The 20,509-nt window shown below is 40.3% G+C and overlaps 1 protein-coding gene across 1 annotated transcript in view; it reads right to left on the bottom strand.

The window, feature by feature from the left end:
- TRPM5 (transient receptor potential cation channel subfamily M member 5) overlaps window positions 1–20,509 on the bottom strand; it is a 38,478-nt gene that overhangs the window by 3,154 nt on the left and 14,815 nt on the right. Inside the window, exons 10-23 of the mRNA XM_039728397.1 lie at window positions 19,353–19,484; window positions 18,091–18,214; window positions 16,495–16,640; window positions 15,640–15,752; window positions 14,119–14,214; window positions 11,566–11,824; window positions 10,295–10,413; window positions 9,835–9,967; window positions 7,276–7,450; window positions 5,301–5,469; window positions 4,427–4,605; window positions 3,870–4,002; window positions 1,859–1,931; window positions 925–1,015 (exon numbers count right to left, since the gene is read on the bottom strand). Of these exons, the coding sequence (XP_039584331.1) occupies window positions 925–1,015; window positions 1,859–1,931; window positions 3,870–4,002; window positions 4,427–4,605; window positions 5,301–5,469; window positions 7,276–7,450; window positions 9,835–9,967; window positions 10,295–10,413; window positions 11,566–11,824; window positions 14,119–14,214; window positions 15,640–15,752; window positions 16,495–16,640; window positions 18,091–18,214; window positions 19,353–19,484 (1,942 nt within the window). The remainder of the gene's footprint in view (window positions 1–924; window positions 1,016–1,858; window positions 1,932–3,869; window positions 4,003–4,426; window positions 4,606–5,300; window positions 5,470–7,275; window positions 7,451–9,834; window positions 9,968–10,294; window positions 10,414–11,565; window positions 11,825–14,118; window positions 14,215–15,639; window positions 15,753–16,494; window positions 16,641–18,090; window positions 18,215–19,352; window positions 19,485–20,509) is intronic.

Genomic DNA, 20,509 nt, shown 5'->3' with positions numbered 1-20,509 from the left:
GCATTTGCTCAGTAAATGATAAACACAGGCTTATTTTTCAGCTATTTAAATTTCTGATTTTTATGCTGTTACAGTATTAAAATGTCTGGGAAGCCTGCTATGGGATGGAGTTTTTTTTATTGGAATACTGATAATGAAGCAACTCACATAAGTGTTATATAAATGTCTGACAGAATTAAGTAAAGCTTGAGGTTAGCCCAAATCTGAGTAACTGAATCTGAGGTCCTGTCATGTTGTGACTTTGAAGTTTCCAGCTACTTTTTTCCATGTAGTATATATATGCTCAGTTTATGGGTTTTGGAGGCTATTTTGTGTAGTAGCAATAGGTTGATATTGAAATAGGTCATTAAGAAGGATATCCAAAATCTTTATTGTGTCGGATATCCTGCAGTGGCTGAGAAATAGCTTGTTTCTGTCTCTAATGATTAGAACTCCATACAGTGGAGCCCTGGGACACAGGACACGATTCTTAACTGACAGAAATGGGTGCAGCTCTAAAGGCAATTTTATTCTGTTAATTAAAAAATACTAGGTGACTTTCTCAACTTTTATTTATAATGATTATTGCTATGCATTTTAAATGCTTTTGTTGTGCTTCCATCGGATTATCTCATGGACTCAAGAAAACCCCCAAGGCAATCCTCTGTTGCAAATACATACTTGCTCATGTGTTTGAACTGGGTGAGATTATTCTAACTCACTCTGAGTGACAGTCCTTGCCCCAAAGCTTTTAAATGTATTTTACAAAAAGTAATTTTTTCATTCTGAACTAAGAATATTCTGTTCCCTGTTTATATTCCTGTTACCTCTAGGAATCTCATTATGGGGTTATTATTTTCCAATCTTATTTTTCCACCTTGCATTTTTAAGGTACATTGTTCAGCTGTATTAATTAGCTGTTCCATGATTGTTTTCAGTACTTACATGTATAGTTTGGAGCTGGTTGAGTGCACAAGAGGTTGGTTTTTGTTAAAGCCTCTGCCATGGAGGAGATAACAGCTGTACAGTAGCAAATCTACAAAATAGGTAGTGATTAAATACCTGCCTCTTTTGTGAGGATATTGCAAGACCTCAAGCTGGCACAAACTTAATAAAGCATTCCTTGTGTGTTTCTGTTGGACCTGTACAGCCTGACTTTTTCCACGAAGCCAGAAAAGGAATAAGAAGGGAGCAGGAAACTGTAGCAGGGGTATTAAGATAAAGAATTTTCAGCGAGGCCAGAATTCTACAGGAGAGTCACAGAGATAAAGAAAACAATAAGAGTTGTGCTACATAGCAGGTGGTTTAACATTTTCAGGTTGTGTAAGAAATGTTGTTTGTTTATATTGCAAGGGTTTGTCATCAAAAGCTCAATACAGAATTTCCTGCTATTATTTGGATTTCATAATTGTATGTTGGACACTTCCCTTTTGAGTGTTGGTACTTGGTATCTTAAGAAAATTAGAAAAACTGATGTGCAAGAAGATTAGGTCAGATCAGACAGAATGTGTGTATTTTCAAAGCTGACATTTGGGGGGAAAAAAGCAAATATTAGGAGAAGGACAAGAATGATTGGGGGGGGTAGGGAGAAGATGAAGCACTTCCTTCCAGAAGCATCCTTAACAAAGGAAATAAATACTCAAGTTAACTACCAAAGAGAGCAGGAAATGTTGTATTCCCTTTTCTCCTTTCTAGAGGAGTTTATAAATTTTACTTTACATGCATTTATTGCCAGAAAACAATAAGGAAAGTGAAACCATAATACAGATCCGTGTTTCTGTCCCTTTATCCCTAAGTAGGGTCTGCCAAACCACCATTAAATGAGAGAAAGATGGTGAAATCCTAAAGCTGACATAAATGCCTAGAAAATACTACTTACCTGGGCTTCCAGAACTTTAAATCGTTTTTCTTGTTCTTTCAACCCACTAAAATACTTAGACAAATTATCCACCCTGTGGGAACAAAGCAAACACCTTGAGCAAAAAGGAGAGGCTTCAGGAGAAATCATAAAACACAAACCATGTGTAACTTTACTACACCTGTGGCCTTTCACTGCAGTTCTGTGCTGCCTAGATATCCCACAGCCCCTTAAAAGTTCTGTCCTTTTAAGGTATTCACAGAAGTGGGTTTTTTTTTTGGGGCAGAATAGCAATTCTGGAACACTCTCATGCACCTGTTGCTCAGGGACTCACAAATGACAGGTCAGGGCAGCTATTCAGCTTCTGATGAGGGCCACATAGCCTCAGCTGCTGTGAAAATCAAGGGCAGCAGAAAGGAGCTGCTCTGGTTTTTGAGCCACTTGTGTCTTTCTTACCTGGAAACATCAGTACCCAATGGAAACTGATCTTGGTGTGAGAAGTGAGGCCACAACAGAGATAAGCCACTTAAAATTTATGCAAACTTTCAGGAAACTGGCTTGACAGTCAAATCCCTTTTTCATGCAGTCTACAGGGATTGCTTAATGAACTTCCAAATAGTGCCTCCAAATCACTGAATTATCCCCAGGCTTTCTGCATCCTTCACCTGTTCTCCCATCAGTTCTTATTCTTAGAATCCAATTCCTCATAGGGTTGGCAAATCCCTCTCTGGTTTCTCCTAGCCACTCTTTCCATGTTTCCCTCTCACTATGTTCCAATCCCATCTGTGTGAAAGATCTACTGCTGGGTGGGTCTAGTGCATTTTGAGATTGGTTCAGTGCAGCCCAAGTTCAAAGAATCACTTCTGAGGGCTTCCTAAGATTTCAAAACCACACTGCTATCACCTAAGAGCAAAAGTAAAAACCATGGGGGTAGTGGTGTTCACCTGAATCTCTTTCAGTCTTTTTCTGGCTCTGCTATACCTGAAATATTGTGAAGCCAGATGAATTCTCACTTTTCCCCTCCGGCAACTTAACCTACAATGTACCATCTTTATTATATAAAGGATATAGTACCCTTTGTTTAGAAGCAATTGCATATACATTTATTGCATTATCTCTACAATTAAGCTCTTACTCCTGGAGTTTGTCAGTGATCTGCCTGTGAGAATCAAGTTTAAACCTGTATAATCATTCTAAATTATTATGAATTAAGGGTCTATGTGAATTAGAGGGAGAGGAGTATTTTCTGAGAATGGAAGTATGCTGTTCTGGTCTCCAGAATAGCTGGAGTTGGAGGTTTATTTAGAAAAAAAGCAGACAGCACAGGAACATTTCCATGGAACTTTCTTATTATGGTAACTTTCACACCCGTTGTGCCTCTATTGGAAGTCTGTTTTATTTTAAGAGGAAACAGCTGGAATATGTGTTAAAAGCTTCTTTAAGGAGTGCCTTTCTGTCTTAGATGTTTCTGTTCTCCCTGCATATTGTGTCATAAGTGAGACTTTGTGTCTCACTTGAAGGTTAAAACCTCTGAATAATAATCTAGGACTTATACTTTATCAGACTAAACCAATTCAAGTGATATTCCTAGTGGGAAAATATAGAGAGGTACACAAATGGAGACTCAGTCCCATGCCATAAAGGCATAAGTATTTGTTCTTCTGCATCTGTGGCTAATTCAAGGTATCTAAACTTCCATTCAAAACTCTGTGCTGTATTCTTACCAGGGATGAAATTGCATGTGCTAGCAAACAAACTGGGTTTCTACCATTTTCTTCATGAATAAGGTTTTCATTGAGCTTGGCCACAGATTTGGCTGGAACTTGCAGGTTTATAATTGTGCATACTTCAGGAGTGACAAACATTCTAACATTGCAGAGATGCTGGCCTCTCACATTTTTTCATGGACTGTGTGTTTCCTAACTGCATTCCAGTTGGACCCTTTATAGAAGCTTTATAAGAACTTCAGTGCTGAACTCCCTGAAAGCTGAAGGCTTCCAAGTTACTCTTCCTGTGGGTCAGAATAACTTACTTATTAAATGTGGCCTTCAGCCTTTCTTCATTGCTTTCTTTCTTTTCTTGCTCAAGGTTTACGAGATAATGTTCTTTTTGCACCAGCTCCCATGTTATGATTTTTTGATCGAGGCCCGCTGGAAGATCTCTTTCTGTAAGAAAAATAAGAATTATATTTTTATCCTTTTTTCTCTGATACTTGTAGTGAAAAATTGCTATGCTAAAGGGTGGGGTTTTTTAGGGTTAACAATTGCTAAAACTCAGAAACAAATTAAACAACTATTCCTTAAACCTATCAGTTGTTAAGTCTTCAGACATCAAATCCCTATAACCCATTTCATATTGCTACCTTTGTTGTAATAACTATGATGCATCAAGAAATGCACTGTGGGAAACTGTTTATAGTTTAAATTACAAACCTTAATTTTTTGTTTGTATTCTCCTGGCACTCTTTGTTAAAAATAAGTTGTAGCTCTCAGATTAAGGAAATCCATTTTTCTCTGCTGTTTTGTGTATGTACAGTGTCCTTGGGGAGAGCCAGGCTCTACAGTTGCTTGATCACATTTGTTAACTCACCCAGGTGTTTTTTCTTGTGTTCCATTTTGTTGAAGAGCCTTCTGAGGACCAGAGTAATGTGGTTGATAATGATAAATGGTGGTGCTAAGGCAGGCCGGCCGTGGTATTCAACAATCAGGTTGTAGCGCTGCACTTTCCAAAAGATGTCTGTATTGCCCTGGACAACTTGAAAAGTGTAACTGTAATTTGAGGGGGGGAGGAATAAAAACATGTAACTCTTTTCACCACAACAAGCTAAAGATGAATATAACAACATTTAGTCCTGTATTTACTTTTAAAAAGGAACAGCAAGGTCAGCAAGTAGTGTCAATTTAATCTAAAGTTTGTGCAAATTCTTAGATATTGCAAGAATTACAGTTGTAGTCTTCAAATGTTAAAAGATAAATTTGTTTTGTTTGGCACTTTGGGGTTTTTTTTTTTTAGAAAGATAATTCTACTTTTCTCAGGAAAGATCAGCAAACATGCCACATCAGTTCTTCAACCAAATGAATCATTATTAGCTGTGTTGACAACAAGCATTTCCCTGATGTGCAAATCATCCACTGTAAAGCCTGCCAAGTTTATGGCTGCTGTGCACCTGCAGATTTGTGGTTCCACACAGCCAGGGACTCAGACCCTTCTGTGCATGTATAATTGAATATTCAGCAGTAAAAGAAGATTTTTTTCTCCTTATCTCCAATGTGACTAGAGTAAGGATGATGGGAACTTAAGAGCTGTCTGATCACAGGATTCTGCCTACCAATCCCCAAGTAATATTCATTAGGAAAATTACAAGTGTATTTTAAAAGGAATAGCCAGCAGTGAGGTAGAAAATGTGGGCTTCCACTTAAAGCTTTGCAGCCTGTGTCCTGATAGGTAGAGAAATCCCTCTTGCCTGAACATAGCAATCAGGAGGTTCATGAGGAGGACGTTTGTGACCAGTAGGAAGATGACCAGCAGGAGTATGACGAGCCAGTTGGCGTAGCTGTTGGGGCAGGATGGCGTGTTCTCCTGCAGAATCTGCAGGGGGTTAAACGTGCAGTTCCTGGGATATGCTCGTGATGCTGCAAAGGAGGATGGAGGGGAAAAAAACAGTTATGGCAAATCCTAATGTCGTGTTTCTTTCTTTGGTTTTGTGGAAGTATAATTGTGTTGTGTACGTAAAAAGACATTGCATTGTTGTGCAAGGTATTTGCAGCCCTTGGACACTGCAAACCTCCTGGCACATGGGTTGGAGGAGAAAACTCAGTAAAAGCTGGGAGGGGGGTTGGTTCCTCATTCTAAATTTCAAGTTCTTTGTGTGCTGAGGTTGAGGCTAGGAAGAAGGTCTGGTTCTGCTGTATCAGACTAGAAGCCTAGTGCTGTGTTCTGTCTCCAGCTGTGAATTATACCCACAAGTTTAGAGTAGCATAATGATATTTACTTTTTTTCCCCTCTATTTTTTCCCTCGTAATCCTTTTCCCTGGTGCTACAGATAACCCCCTGGTTGCATTCATTGGAGCACGTGGTTATATCAAAGCTCACCAAGCTGGGATTTCTTTCACCAAGGGCACTAGCTTATACTTATCTACACTGAATTTCATTTGATGATTCAGCACTCATGAGGCTCCTCTGCCTCTCTTAGGAGTCAGTTTTTGTCTTTGCTACCCAGTGATGTAGTTTTGTCAGCAAATTTTGTCTTCCTCATTTCCCCTCTCCCTTTTCATATATTTCCTAAAGATGTTAAACAGAATAAGTCCCAGAGAGCCCTAGGGTGAATTAATCCCTTCTGGAAGTTGCACATTTAATTAGTTCTTTTTTCCTCTGTTACTCTCAACCAGTTATTTACCCAGGTAGAGACACCCACTGGAGTTTCAGTGGAGAGAAACACACGTTTCTAGGGAGTGCTACACCTGACTTTTTGGCAAATGAGTTTGATTATATTCCAGAAATATGTCTCTTTCCAATTACTTTAATGGAAATAAGGGTGACTGATTGTGCTGTACATGCTAACACCATAGGTATTTAAAATGGACATGAATCACTTTCCTCTCTCTTGTGTCATTCAGGTGTTTTGGCTTTTCAAAGACATGCCTTTTCTTATTAAGCACAGTGAACATGAGAGAATGCTTACTAGTTTGCTTCTGTCTATGGCTTTTTTAAGTTCTATTTTATATTGCTCCAAGTTTGACTCCCACTTCATTATTGCTGTGACATTTAGCACTGGCTAAATGCTGTGGTGTTAGTGCAGACTTCTTTGGGAGGTCGGTGACCTATTCTGTATTTTACTGCTTACCTATCAGAAATGTTGCCTTTGAACTTCTATGTCTAATTATTTCAGTGTCTTGTGATTATTTTAATGTTTTGTTTGCAATGCTGCACATAAGCAATTACTAGCTTTATTTGATTTGGGCAGCTTTATCTCCAGAGTAAATAAATGCTCTGGAGTAATTTTATTTTAAAACATGTGTTTGCTTATGGGCAGAGCAGTACTGCTTTAACACTGTTGCATTAAACTACTGCCAAAATGTGTGGAGGTGCTGTTATTCATTATTTGAGTTTACTGAGGGTTATCTGGGTCTAGGTTAAACTGAAAGGAAATGGATTGAAGTGAAAGCAGATATGCCAGCCTTTAAAACTGCAAATCCTTGTGTATTTCTGAGAGTTTATCTAAACAGGGCCAGCCCTTATGCTCTAATGTAACTCCACAATGCCCATTATCTCTTTGCAAATACACTATTTGTGTGACAGTAATGTGTAAGCTTTGGCCTGTAGGACAAAGATTTAAAAAAGCAAAATTAAAGAAGGGCAATACTTGGAAGGAACTCCATGCTCTCATCAGAAGTGTGCATTCAAAAATGGCCAAGTTAGGGGGAAAGAAGTTTCCTCACTGTCTATTTCATCCAGTGGAATCTGGCCAAATATCTGAAGGTAGGGACGATAAAGAACCCTTCTGAATATCCATTCCACTCGGCTGTCATTGGGATGGAGCAGAGCTTGAGTTGTCACTCCATAGGCAATGAGCCACACGCTCAAGAAAAACAGAAAGAAGAAAACGTCTTTCATCTGCAAAAGAGAGGGGGAGGGGAGAAAAGGAAGGGCAGTGACTGTGATAGCACAGTCAAGGAACAGTAGTCTTTCTGTATGAATATGGCTTAAATAATTCTGTTTCTTTACAAGCTCGTTTAGGTTCAAGGAGGTGGAATAGGATACAGTTCCATGCACAGAATTCCTCATCTGACCTTGCTGTTACCACATTATCCTTGGCCTGCAGTAAGCATTCTTCTTTGATAGCTCATTTAGATAAAGGCCCATTTTAAACTAAAATCTTGCTTTCCAGTCATCAAACATTTAAAAATGAAACAGATTTTATCTTTTAAGTGGTTGTCACATTTTATCTTTTAAGTGCATATTTTCTGTGAGCTGTCTCAGTACCATGGACTGCTTTACTGTGAATTAGCAGAGTTCTGCTGCAGCACAGAATCCTGGTAGCAGTCAGTGCTCATTGATGAGTACTGAGCCACTGACACAGCAGGCAGTGAAGGCTGCAAGGATCAGGTTCCTTCTGTCTTCAGTTTTCAAGCTAACTGATGCATCTGAAAGATTCTTTTTGGGGCTTCTTGCTTTTAAACATTGTGTTTCTCTACAGAGGCAGAAGTAATTGAATCCTAAAACACTTACTTAAAAAAAATCTAATATGAATATCAAATGCAATAATTTTTCCCTGGTGGAAGAGGAACACTTCATCCTCTCCCCATCTGATCTGACAGAGTTCATTAAGGACTGTAGTTTCCTTTCAATTAGATTATTGGATTGTACAGTTACCCATAGCATAGGCATTTCAGAGCTCCAGGATGTTTCTTGGAGTTCTGATAAGAAACATCATCTCTAAGCCAGGCAAGACAGAGTTATGTCTGACTTCCATTAATGTTTTCTGGATGATCTAAAATTTAGGAGTGCTGCAGGGCTGTAATGGTATCAAGGTGATGGGAGAGTGGTGAAAAGTCTGGAACTATTTTTTTCCAGTCTGCAGTTTCTCTGGAAATGAGTATTGTTCTGGAATTCTAGCAGTTACCAGACTTGTTTCAGCAAGGGTATAAAGGGGAAAGACAGTAAGAGGCCATCTAGGATTGCTTCTCTCTTAAATAAGGGAGATGATTTTGCTTGAACCCCCTTGAACCCTTCAGGCAAGTTTCATTTACTGAAGAAACCTTCACAGTTTCTTCCTTTGATGTGAGGTTCAACACTGAAATACCAAAGCTGAGGCATCCTGTGGGCTTGGGTGGGGCAAAGATGAAAGGTCCCTGACAGGGCTTTTTCTAGGCTGCTCTTTATGTTCTTTTTAAGTCTTCCCAACCCCAGTGTTATCTTGCAGGACCTCAGGTGCCAGCAGAGTGGGCACAGGTAGGACTTGCCCAAGGCCCTGGTTTAGCTTGGCAGGCAGCAAAGGAAGGGTTAGGAGCTGTAGCTCTGACTTGTTCTCTCACAATAGAAGTCTGCTAATGCCATAAGCTAGATAATGAACAAGAACAAATATTTATTTGCCATTTACCCTTTTGCTAGCCCAACCAAATGTCATCTCAGAGTTTCAGTTATTGCATTTGTAGACAAATCCAAATAGCTTGGTAGTTATGTTTATTCAATGTATAGGCTTGTTTAGACTGTAGAGCTTTTACTGAGTTCTGCTGTGAGTCACAAATCAAATGTTTGTAGATTCTGTAATGGTACTTGCAATTAGATGAACTCTAGTAATCAGTGAGCATGAGCTAATTGACCTGGAGGATTAAGATGCCTAAATAAAAAGCTATTTCAACATACCCAAGCACAGTAACTGAAATCCCAATATCCTGTTTCTTGCAGGAGAGCAGTAATAAATAAAAATACAATTTATCAACATCTTCTAGCATCTGCTCACAAAGTACTAATATATTTTCATTGTAACAGGGAGATAAAAAGTACAAGCAAGAATAATTCCTGTAAGAAACTTGTAACCATCCATTTTTATTGTTTGTTTTTTTTTTTTTCCTCCCACACTTGCTTTTTTTTCCCCCCCAAGTCATTCATTGGGAGCCCTTCTGTACATGGCCTGTCACCTGCCTGAGGTCTTTGCCCTGGATGCACACAGCTTAGGAAGTAGGAGGAATAGCAGTAAGGCAAAGCTCTTCATTAGCCAGATCTCAGGATAAATTATTAGGTAAATAAACATTCTATTATTAGAAATACAAGGATTAGTAAATTTGGACCAGCTCACTGAACTACAGAGGTCTGTGTAAGGATCTACTTCAAACATTCCATCTTATAACAAAATACAGGAATATGGAAAATGACAGGCCTTAAAAATGTAAAAGTAAAGACAGATTATGAAGTTACTTCTTTTCTAAAGATAAGATGTCCTGCTCTTCATTTCTTAGAAGGCACAAGTATTTGTCTGAGGCAAACTGCACACTTACCATCCTTTCCACAATTATGATCTTTGGTCCAAGTTGTTTGTGAATTGCAAAAATATGGATAAGTCTAAGTGTAAACACCATGAAATCAATGGCAAGTATTGTACGACCAGCTTGAAAAGTTGAGTTCAGCATCCTGCAGAAGACATGGAATGAAATGTCAGCTCTCAGCAAGTATTGCTCAAGTGTGTGCAGTGATGAGAAATAACCAAGAGATGGAGGAACACTCTTTTCTCTCAGCTTCAATGAGATTTATTAACAAATAATAAAAAATAAGGTACTTTGAGTAAAAGGGATTTCAGAAAACAAAGCAGAGCTTTTCAGTACATGTGTTTGAATATATGAATTTTAGAGGCTCCTACTGCAGAAACGCATCTCAAAGCCTGTAAAAATTAATGTTAGGCACATGAGACTCAGCTGTCAGTTGATGCGCACAGCCCTTGCTACTAATGCAAATACATACCTGCAGATTACTCCAATTATGAAGAGAAAGATGGTGACCATATCACATTTATTCCAGTTATCCTCCACATACAGTTTAAATTTTTTCATTAGATTTGTGTCTTCATCAGTATAGAAACTCTGAAAAAGAGAAATGAGCATTGGTATTGATCTCTTTCCACTTTCACTATTTCCTTCTGAGTTTTAACATAATACCTGTTGCCTTTTTCCCTTTCATTGCAAAGAGCAAAAACAAATCCTGAGCATAATAAGGGGAAATGCAGCTGCCAGTCAGAGTTCAGTTTCTAGGCATTGCTGTCCAAACAGCATGAACAGATTTGGCTTTTCTGTGCTGGAATTGTCAGTGAAGGCACATTTGATTATCTAGGCAAGGAGTTGGCTTTCTTAATTGGGTTTTAGCCTGGCAGTCTTCATGTTTTACAGGTTTATAATGAAATGTTCTTTGATCTAGATGTTTTCCATGTACTCCTCTGTTAATGGCCTTGCTGCATAATTTCAAATAAATTGTGACGATCTTTCCTGTCTCTTCTGCTTAAATAATGAGCACCTACTGGTTCATCCAGAGTAAATTATTGTAACTGGGGGTTTTTTGTGTCTAAAGAGAAGAGCTTTGTGCACCCGCAGTTGCACGGCAACACAATTGCACCACTGTTATTGTTTCAGTTTTTAAACTGAGAACTTTCCAAAACCAGTAATAGGAGACTAATGGAGAAGGGCTTTTGGGGGTTGGTGGTTTTGTTTGGTTGGGTATTTTTTAAGAAAAGCGAGCCCAAAAGAGATCTGCTAATATTTTGAGTTGAAAATTATTTTAGGAAAAGCCACAAATAATCTGAATTAATTTACTTGTGATTTTTTAAACAGTCCCCAGCGGGGAAGAATCGCATAAAAGGATATACAGCTGTCTGCTGTGTTTCCAGGTGCAGGATAAACTTCTAACTTATATTGTTTGTGGTGGGAGGACCCCATTCTGTGGATTGAAATCAGAGAGGGATTTACAAAGCAGAGAATGTCTGAATGCTGGCAGCCCACTTGACTTGTCTAAGACTGCAGAAGGATGGAAAAACAGAGGTAGAGATGTAGGTTTATATGGGGGAGGAAGAGCTTGCTCGGGGGGAGAGAGGTGAAATGTTTAGTATAAGCTAAGTTCAGTGTTGTTCTGTGCACCTGACACTTGAAATGTCCGAGCCTGTACAGTTATACAGACTGTAAATCTCTTGGAAATATTGCTGCAGGTTTTGCTGTGTTGGCACTAGGGTGATGCAGGTTACTCACCTGTCGGATCTCTTCCAAGACAAGGGTAAACACCCAGAAGTAGAGCACAATTTCTTTAACAGATGGACCCTGAGGTGGAGGTGGTTTAAAGTCCAGTAAAAGGACATAAGTAAATAGAAAAAGAAAAGCAAAGTACATTATAACATTCCCCATAAACACAGTTACAGGGGCACTCCAGAATTTTCTCCACCGGGTAAATGTGAATGTTGCCCACGCTGTGTTTGCAGAAGGATTCTGTTTTTCCAATGTGTCATTTCCTCTGCAAACCAAAAAGAATACATGCTTGGTGACAATCTCCTAAAATTAGTTCATGGGAAGAGGCTCAATATTATTCTATATAAAGCTACTTGTAAGATAGTAACAGGCAGATGCTGGGGCTGGCCAAGGGGGAAGGCTGTAAAAGTCAGAGCAATCATATTGCCATAGCAGACATATTTCAAATCAAAAAGAAGGTTTTGAAAAACAAAGTCACATCAGAATTATGTGAGCATTTTTATTATTTCAGTTTAGTTGTATTGATTTTATATGTTAACTTCATTGTGTTCTGCATGGACTGCAAATGCTCAAGGAGAGGGGGAAGGGTAATTGGCCTTTATACACCTAAATAATAGGAGAGAAAAGAAAATGGCCAATGAACTTTTGTGAGTCAGCTCTTAATTATTTTGGCTTTAAAGTTTCTTGTATTTGTCTGTGGAAGTTCTTGTTGCTGTGACTTTGAACTTCTGACCCAGTCTCTAAGTGCTGGGTTGTGTTAAGCCTGTGTTTCTTGACTATCCTTGCTGGAATCTGATAGACCTGCTGAAGAATACCTTGCTGCTTTGCATAACTGGCATCTTGCCCTTTGTAATTAAATTAGAGTAAGTTGCAAAATAGCAATATAGAAGCCTTTTAGCAAAAAGAGCTGACGTCATAAAATATGTATTAAGGTGGTCTTTGAGTGGTGTGGAATGATGCAAGTATTTTGGTAACTGAAGGGAAATTTGACCTGTACATTAACAGCTGTTTTGCTGTGTTTTGGAACACAAGGTGGTATCTATTGGCAATGGAAAATATCCTGTGCAGAAAACGCAAATTTGATAGCAATTTGATCTTTGTGTGAGGATTTGTTTCCACATAAAATGCTCTCCTGTGTAAGCTAGGGATGTTATTGGACCTTTAATTTTGTGATTCTTACTCTGAGAAGTTTGATCTCCAACAAAGGATGTGCACACTAGGGTATGTTTTCAATTTCACCTCACAGAAAATAAACAATGACTCTTCACTGGTTTTTAATTTCCTCTGACGATCTTGCTAATTATTAAATACATTTGTTACAAGAGAAAAGTTTTCTTTGTGGCCAATCTTTTTCTATATTCCTGATTCTCTACTACCTCTCAATTTATGACATCATGAGATACATTCCCATGGTAACAGGCTAATATCATAAACAGATAATTGCAGCTTTACTGTAAGATGCTGAAATAGATCTGGGACGGAGAGAGCCTCTTTGTTAAAATAAATTGCTAGGATAATAGCAATTGGAACATGGAATGTAATGACCAAACCATGCTGCACTCAGGATATGGAAGTGCTTTATGATATTGCTTACAAATAGCTCCCAAGAGGCAGATGCTTTTACACCTATTTTATAGGTTAGGGAGGGAGAGAGAAGAACTAATGATTTTCTTCAATATACCAGCAGTTAAATACCAGAGGTAAAAATAGAACCTAATAACTCTGACTTGGTCCAGGACTTCATACTGCAGCTGGTGCTTCCTCTCTACCGCTGCTGTTCACATTTCTGGAGTTCTCTTTAAATCATGGAAAAGCTAAGTGGCAATTTAGCACTATTTGGCCATTTAGAGGACTTTGTGCCACTCAAAATCTACTTATCATGACTTAAGTCCTTGTGGTCTCCCAGGTTTTGGTGATAAGTGTGTGGTAGAGGTATAGGGGGGATTCTGCTCTGAATCACCAATCTATGACTGACCACAAGAAACTGAAAAAACCTTTGTGCTCAGTTACCCATTTGTGTGATGCTCCCTCTAATTCATAAGGTTCCTTAGGGGCTCATCTGTTAAAATATAAATTAAGAGCATGAGAAGCTGACTTGATGTAAAATTCCCTGGTACTGATGGGTGCAAGTACACCTTTGCAAGAAAGTATGCAGTGATGCAAGGTTTTGCTGAGATCCTTCTTTCTGCTCAGCTCAGTGATCTGATAACTTCCTAAAATCCATTGTGTATCAGTCATCATGAGCTAATGGGAATGTCAAAAAATGCTATTTGATTCCCAAGTAAATCCCTTGTTCTTAATTTCTTGTACAAATTACCTGCTTAGAAAAACTAAACTGGTGTCTCCTTAAAGCAGTGCTTAATCCCTGTTTATTTTCCTGTATTCCTTTTAGAGAGCAACAACAGCAGTAATCAAAGGGCACAGCAATAATCAAAGGGCACTTCCTGAGGAGTAATGACTTTCTTGGCCCTTCAGCTGCTCCTTAGATCATTAACTGATGAGCTAAGGATGATGGTCACTAATACACAAGAAGTGTATTAGTGATGGCTTTAAACTTACCTATCTTCTTCCTTGGAGAAAAACAGAGTCCTCTCTGAATCCAAACTGTCCAGCTCTCTGAATGGCTCTGGCTCATTCTTTAATTGTTTTTCTTCGCTGTAAGGAAATAAACTCATTAGTTAAAAGATGATGCTTAGCCATTTTTCACTACTGAATTGGCATTGATACAGAACTGCTACCATGTACTTATCTTGGATCTGCTCTGCTGGGGAGCTATTCAATAGGGCATAAACTTTATCTTTACAAATTCTGTTTATTTTTAAGGAGGAGGTTGAAGTCACCAACATGACTCAGAGAAGTGATAAATTGGTGCGCTTCACAAAAATGGAGCAGGATGCTCATTTTCCTCAGAAGAGTTAGGATTTGAGCAGAAGTAAACCCCTCAGTCAGCCTTAGAAGAGAACTGCTCAATGCTCCATTCCTTGTTACTCTTAGTAGCAATTAAGAAGGGAAATGCTAGAAGCAGCAGGGGACATGTGACAGTTTTTGCATTTCCAGAGAAAGGAGGCAAAAAAATGGAAATCTGGAACAGATTGTTTTGATTATGTATAATAATTCAAACCTTTCCATGAAAACTTTGCCAAAATATCACATTAAATGAATTTGTGAATCTGGCAGCCTGAAGGTCATCATCTTTAGTGACACTGGCAGAAGGCAAATCTTGAGTCAGCATTGCCAAACAAGTGGTCCTCTTGCTTTTTATGTAGTTTAAGAGTCAAGAAACATATATTTCATAACATGTCATTTCATATTGCTAATTCTTATGATTTGTATGTGATTCTCTGAATGCTTGAGGTTTTCCTAAAGTTTCAGATCCACAATTTTAATGACCACCTGAGCAGCTTCTGGCTGCTCTTTTTTTTCTCTTCTGTTTTTTAAATTTTATTTAGTTGGTTGGTTTTTATGGTGTGGGACGTTTTGTTTTGTTAGTGTTTATAGTACATGGACTCTTTTTCAAGAAAACCTAAGATTATAAGGCACTGAATTTGAAAATCATACTTGATTTTGATTGACTGGTAATTTAATGTCAGTCCCATGTTTTTAAGCTTGACTTATGGTTATCAAGGCTTGTGGCTGATAACTCTGCTTTATGATGGATGTTTTCCTTAGATACTGAGGTTTGAGCAAGGCTTGTGGCTGATAACTCTGCTTTATGATGGATGTTTTCCTTAGATAAAATACTGAGGTTTGAACCAGGCATCTTCAAATCTAGAAACAAATGGTGCTACAGCTGCAGGTTTTCTACACATTGTCATGTAGAATCTGGAGCTGACAGAATTCCAACAGGCTTTCCTGTGGACTGTGCAAAATAGAACGATCTCTATGAAACCATGGCATTGATCTTTTAAGTTTGGCAACAGGACACACAAATCCCTCAGCCCCATAGAAAACTGATTCGGTTAGGTGATACTTAGGTGATGTTACTGTTTTAATCATTTCAGGGAGAAATTTTGAGTCTGAATAATTTTATGGCATATTTTGCGTCGCTTATTTATCTCTTGCACCTAGTTATGTTTATACCTGAAGGATATTAAATTGGTGTAGATGAGGAAAGGACACCAGAATGCACAGATTAGCTTGAGGATCTGTGTGCTTGTAGACATGTCTCCCCACCATATTTTTGTCAGGAAGGCCTGAAAGTCAAGAAGAGAAGAGACGTCTTTAATATCACAAAAAGATACTTGCAGATGAAGCACACCTATGTTCAGTGACTCCTAAGACAGTGACTGCTCTGAAGACCTCACAGCTTCAGAGCAAACAGGTTCTCTGTGTGTCCTTCTGCAGATGTTGAGTATGCAAAGAGTTACTTGGAGACCAGTGGAAAGAACAGCAAGCCAAATGGAATTAAGCAACATCTGTAGTACTAAGGAAGCCCAAGTCAGGCACTGGGAGATAAAAGCAGCATCACTCTTAATTTAGCTTTGTGTATGCAAAGAGAAGTCAGGTTGTGAGAGCAAAGCTGAATAGTAATTTAATTTAACTTTTATCAGTGAGCTCTCTCTTGAATCTGAACAAGGAGTTACCTCACATCTTGGAGCAGCTTCATTATGCCCCAGGCAGATTTATAGTGCTTTTCTGATGCTTCTCTGTGAGCAAGAAAGGAATAAAAAGCAAAAAAGCTCACGATGGATTAAGGGCTAAACCTTCTCAGCACACTGGTGTGTGTGCCAGCTGGATGAGAGAGTGGGGAAAGGGGGAATTGTGCTGTTTTGGCAAGGACATGGTGTAATGTCCTCTTCATCTGTTGCTAGAGGGAGAGGAGTGTCCCTTCTCTGAAGAATGGTTCTCAGGGGAATACATCCATTGGGGTTGTTCAGTTCCTGTGCTGCCCTCTCCTGTGTCCAGCTCAAGGCCCTGGGGGCATGTAAAAGTTACCTGGACGCCGTCATGTGCAAAGAAAGACTTTGCATCTGCTTCTGTGGCCAGCTGAAGGCACGTGGTTTTGCTCCAGTACTGATTTTTCCTCACCAACAGAGCAAATGCTCTCTCCTCACTGTTGTGGTAGCATTCACTAAACAGTTCTGCCGTATGAAGGAAACACAGACAAAAATTTTATCTCTTGGGTGATCTTCTTACACTTTGAAGGATGAGTTGTCATGCTGTCTTCACTTTCCTGAACAGACTAAAGAAGATAAGCAGCCCAGTTTTGTCTTGTAGACAACAAATCCTTCATTTTGAGACAGAGCTACTTGATATAAAATAATATTAGACTTGGTGGAGTGTTATAAAATAATTGTTTCCAGAGAAACTGGTCCTGGAGCTTAGAAACCAGGATAAATTTAATGAGTCAAAAAAAAAAAAAAATCAAGATCTTCTCATTAGACAAGATCTGACTTCTCATGTCTGTTCCATTCTACTGATTCACTTGATTATCTCAGTACCTTTCCCAAGCCAGCCTACACCTTGTTACACTGTGAGGCTGAGCAAAAAGGTCAAGTGCACTTAAAATTACATACAGAAATCTTTTCTAGTTGATGTGGTATTTATCATTCTTAAAGAAAGTTTGCTTTGCATAATCCAGGTCAGAAATTAAAACTGAGGATCTGATCGAATACCTATCAAAGCTAAGAAGCAGAAGTTCTGTGTATTTGATTAGGCCCCATAATTCCATTACTAAATTACTTGAGCCCTGTGATTACATGAGAACCTAATTTTTAATTTTTGTAAATAATAATTGACCTGTGAGAAGAAGGGGAAAATGTGATCTCTGTGTAAATAATGCAGCTCCTGCATGAGCCTTGAGATGCCTGATGAACTACCCCAAAGGAAGAGGAGCCTCTGTGTTTGTTTCCATGCGGGGCACATTTTAAAGCCCTCTCCTCACAGCAGTGAAGGTGTGGATTGGGCTGAAGTCAGATCAGCAGAGAAGCTTGAGTGCAGACATCTGTTCCTACAGCAAGCAAAGGGGCGAGGGCTCAGCATTCCAGCACTGCGGATGCCTGGATCTGACTGCTGTAGGGAGGGGCATCTCGTCTGCTGCAAAACCAGCCTGAGCCTCCCTGCAGTTTGCAGTGCACTTGGCCCTCTTCTGGGTGAGGTAATCTCAAATTATTTTTAGCAGCAATGACAAAACTTAAAACTTGTTGCTCTAGTGGCCCTTACAGAGCAAGCTTGATATTGCAGGAAGAGCAGGCTGCTGTGAGCCTGGAAGTGTTCTGGCTATTCAATCTTTCACATCACTAACACACCTTGTACTAACACTAGACAATTAAAATACCAACAAGCAGCAGGAGACTATCTGTGTGTCCCAGGGGGCCTGTCTTGGAACAGAGATTTTTTTTCCAAAATGAGTGGGTTTTAAATCTTTCCTCTGTATCTGAATGTTTGGGACTGCCTGTGCTGCAAGGCTGTTAAATTATTCATGACAGTTGACCTTTTACGACTGAAACTGTATTTTTTTTCACTTGCTTGCTTTCCAATGGCAGTCCCTTCATAAATTTTCAATGCCACTCAAAAAGTGCCATTACTTACCAACAGCGAGCTGCTCATACTTGGCCTCTTTCATTATACAGGCTGCTTTGGTCTCGGTCTCCAGGCGGGACATCTCCTTCAGGATCTTGCAGGCTGCCAGAGCTGAAGCTACACCCTCCTGACCCTGTGGAATTGAAAGGGGCGCTGCTGCCACCCTCCACTGGAGGAAGGCATTTCTGAACGGGGCAGACTCCACCGTGCAAGGCATCGAACAGCAAAAAGTTCATGCCTTTCAAGCAAAATCTTACAGATTTGAAAGTCAAAAATTATGATCAAAACGACACTTTTGATGACATTTGAGAATGAAAGCCACGTGTTGTGGATGCCCCATCCCTGGCAGTGTTTGAGGCCAGGTTGGATGGGGCATTGAGCATTGTCTAGCGGGAGGTGTCCCTGCTCGCTGCTGGGCGTTGGAGCTGGATGACCTTTAAGGTCACTTCCAACCCAAACTATTCCATGATTCTTTATTAGTAGTTGTTGTGCCTTGTAAGGCTGGCGACTTCTGCATCCAGGCTCTTAGAGGCACCGGATTTGGGATAGCAATCAAGGACAGAAAGGAGAACAGTATGCTCTGGAAACGCGTTCTCCCTGTGTCGAGATCGCTCCAGAGCGGCTGTGCTGGGGCAGAGGTGCAGGAGAAGGAGGGAGCAGAGCTGGCAGAGGCCGGGCAGGGATGCGCGGCGCGCTGCGGACCCGCACGCAGCCCGGGCCCCGCAAGGTGCCGATGTGCCCGCACGCACACAGCCCCGCCAGATGCGCTGCTCTGCAGGGCCGGGGGTGGGGCTGAGAGACGGAGCTGAGAGCTCTGTCTCTGTCTGTGGGGACAGGGGGGCTGCCAGATGCGGGAAACAGGGCTGGGTTGTGAAACAGGAGCCGATTGTGCCAGCTGGAAGCGCAGCCTTGCGGGGCGTGATGCTGCGCGCCGGGCACGTAAGCTGGAGATGCTTCACTCTTCCCTCCCGTCACGCTCGGAGCCGAACAATCGGCCCCTGTCGGAGGCACAAACCCTGCTCTGGGAGCTGTGGCTCCTCGGGAGCTGCGGGGAGCAGAGTTTCAGCCCGGGCTGGTTTACACCTGCTGCCGCTCTGCGCCGGCCCCGCGGGCAGGAGCCGCGCAGAGGTGGAAGGAGCCGTAAATGCCGCCTCTCGTGGGCTGGAAACCAACCCATCTGTCATCCGAGCCGCAGGGCTGAGCGAAAAAACACCTCGTAAACTTGAAATATGCCATTACTTCACCCGAAGCAGCTACAGCTCGGACCTTACCATAGCCCAGAAATAGTTTGCCATCTTGTGCCTGTTTTGAAGTACTGCCCATACAAACAAATCCCTCCAAGGATTTTCGCTTTTCTGGTTCATGTCCAAGGGCCCAGGTAATCGCTTTGCGTTCGTTTTGTCCTGAAATATGGTTTGAAGAATTAAAAACCTGGCTGGCAGTCTCACTCCATGCAATTGACACGATCTAAGATGCTCTCAGCCTCGCTGGCTACTTCACATTTCTCTGACTTGTCAGTAGGACCAAAAGGTAATCGGCTCATTCTGTACTGAGTTAAATGATCCCTGTGTCCCCAGTATAACCCAATATGTGTGAGAACTTTCTGGATGAAATGGTGACTCCGTTGAAGCCAATGCTAAAGTTTTCATCGGCTTTATTGAGGCTGGGGTTTCACCACTGGTGTGTAATATCAGACAAGAGAAACATGTGATTAACTCATCTGAGCTTGCCTTCAATTATATCAGGCTCTGCTCTGCTGCCACAGAGGACAAGGTTTCTGAGAAAAGGGAACAAAAGGCATTTTATTTCATCAGAAATAAATCTTTCCAAGGCCCTGTACAGGACAAGAATAGAGTACGTCAATACCCCTTTTTAGTCCTTCCTTTGAGAAACCTTTCCCTCATGCAGAGAGCAGTTTAAGTAGAACACTGCTTATTCCTTCAGCACTTGATAAAAAAAATTGTCTAGAGGAAGTGTGGCCACTTAGGTCAAGTTCTGAGTTTTAAGTATTTTTAAAAACTACCTTATTATCTATTGTGTTGGTTAGAAGCAGCCAGGGTTCATTTTAATTCTATTTTATTTTTAATTAAATAGGTTTTTGTGAGACTATTTTTTTAATAATTTAAATGATAGGATTCTGTTCAGATTTATTTTAATGGCACTTGGTGGGGAGGGGGTGGGGGGTGTTTCTTCACTTTGTAGTGAGCTATTGAATCAACTAAATTGCATTGAAAGCCTTGCAGGAGACAAAGATATCCTAAAAGTCTCATCTGTTTTTGTAACCACTAGTTCCTAACCTGAAAAAAGATATTCAATTTGGCAGCAGTGATGCTGGTTTCCCAGTACTGTGATGCTCTTTCTGTGATAATGGGATTCAGCCATGGGAAGAAGCTTTAAAAGGGAAAAAGCTAGTAGGCAGCAGGAGCTG

This window comes from Passer montanus, unplaced genomic scaffold, assembly GCF_014805655.1.
Source record: "Passer montanus isolate IOZ18808 unplaced genomic scaffold, ASM1480565v1 scaffold65, whole genome shotgun sequence".
NCBI classification, from domain to species: Eukaryota; Metazoa; Chordata; class Aves; order Passeriformes; family Passeridae; genus Passer; species Passer montanus.
The sequence above is the reverse complement of the archived record's forward strand: the minus strand, read 5'-3'. Positions and strand labels throughout refer to the sequence as shown.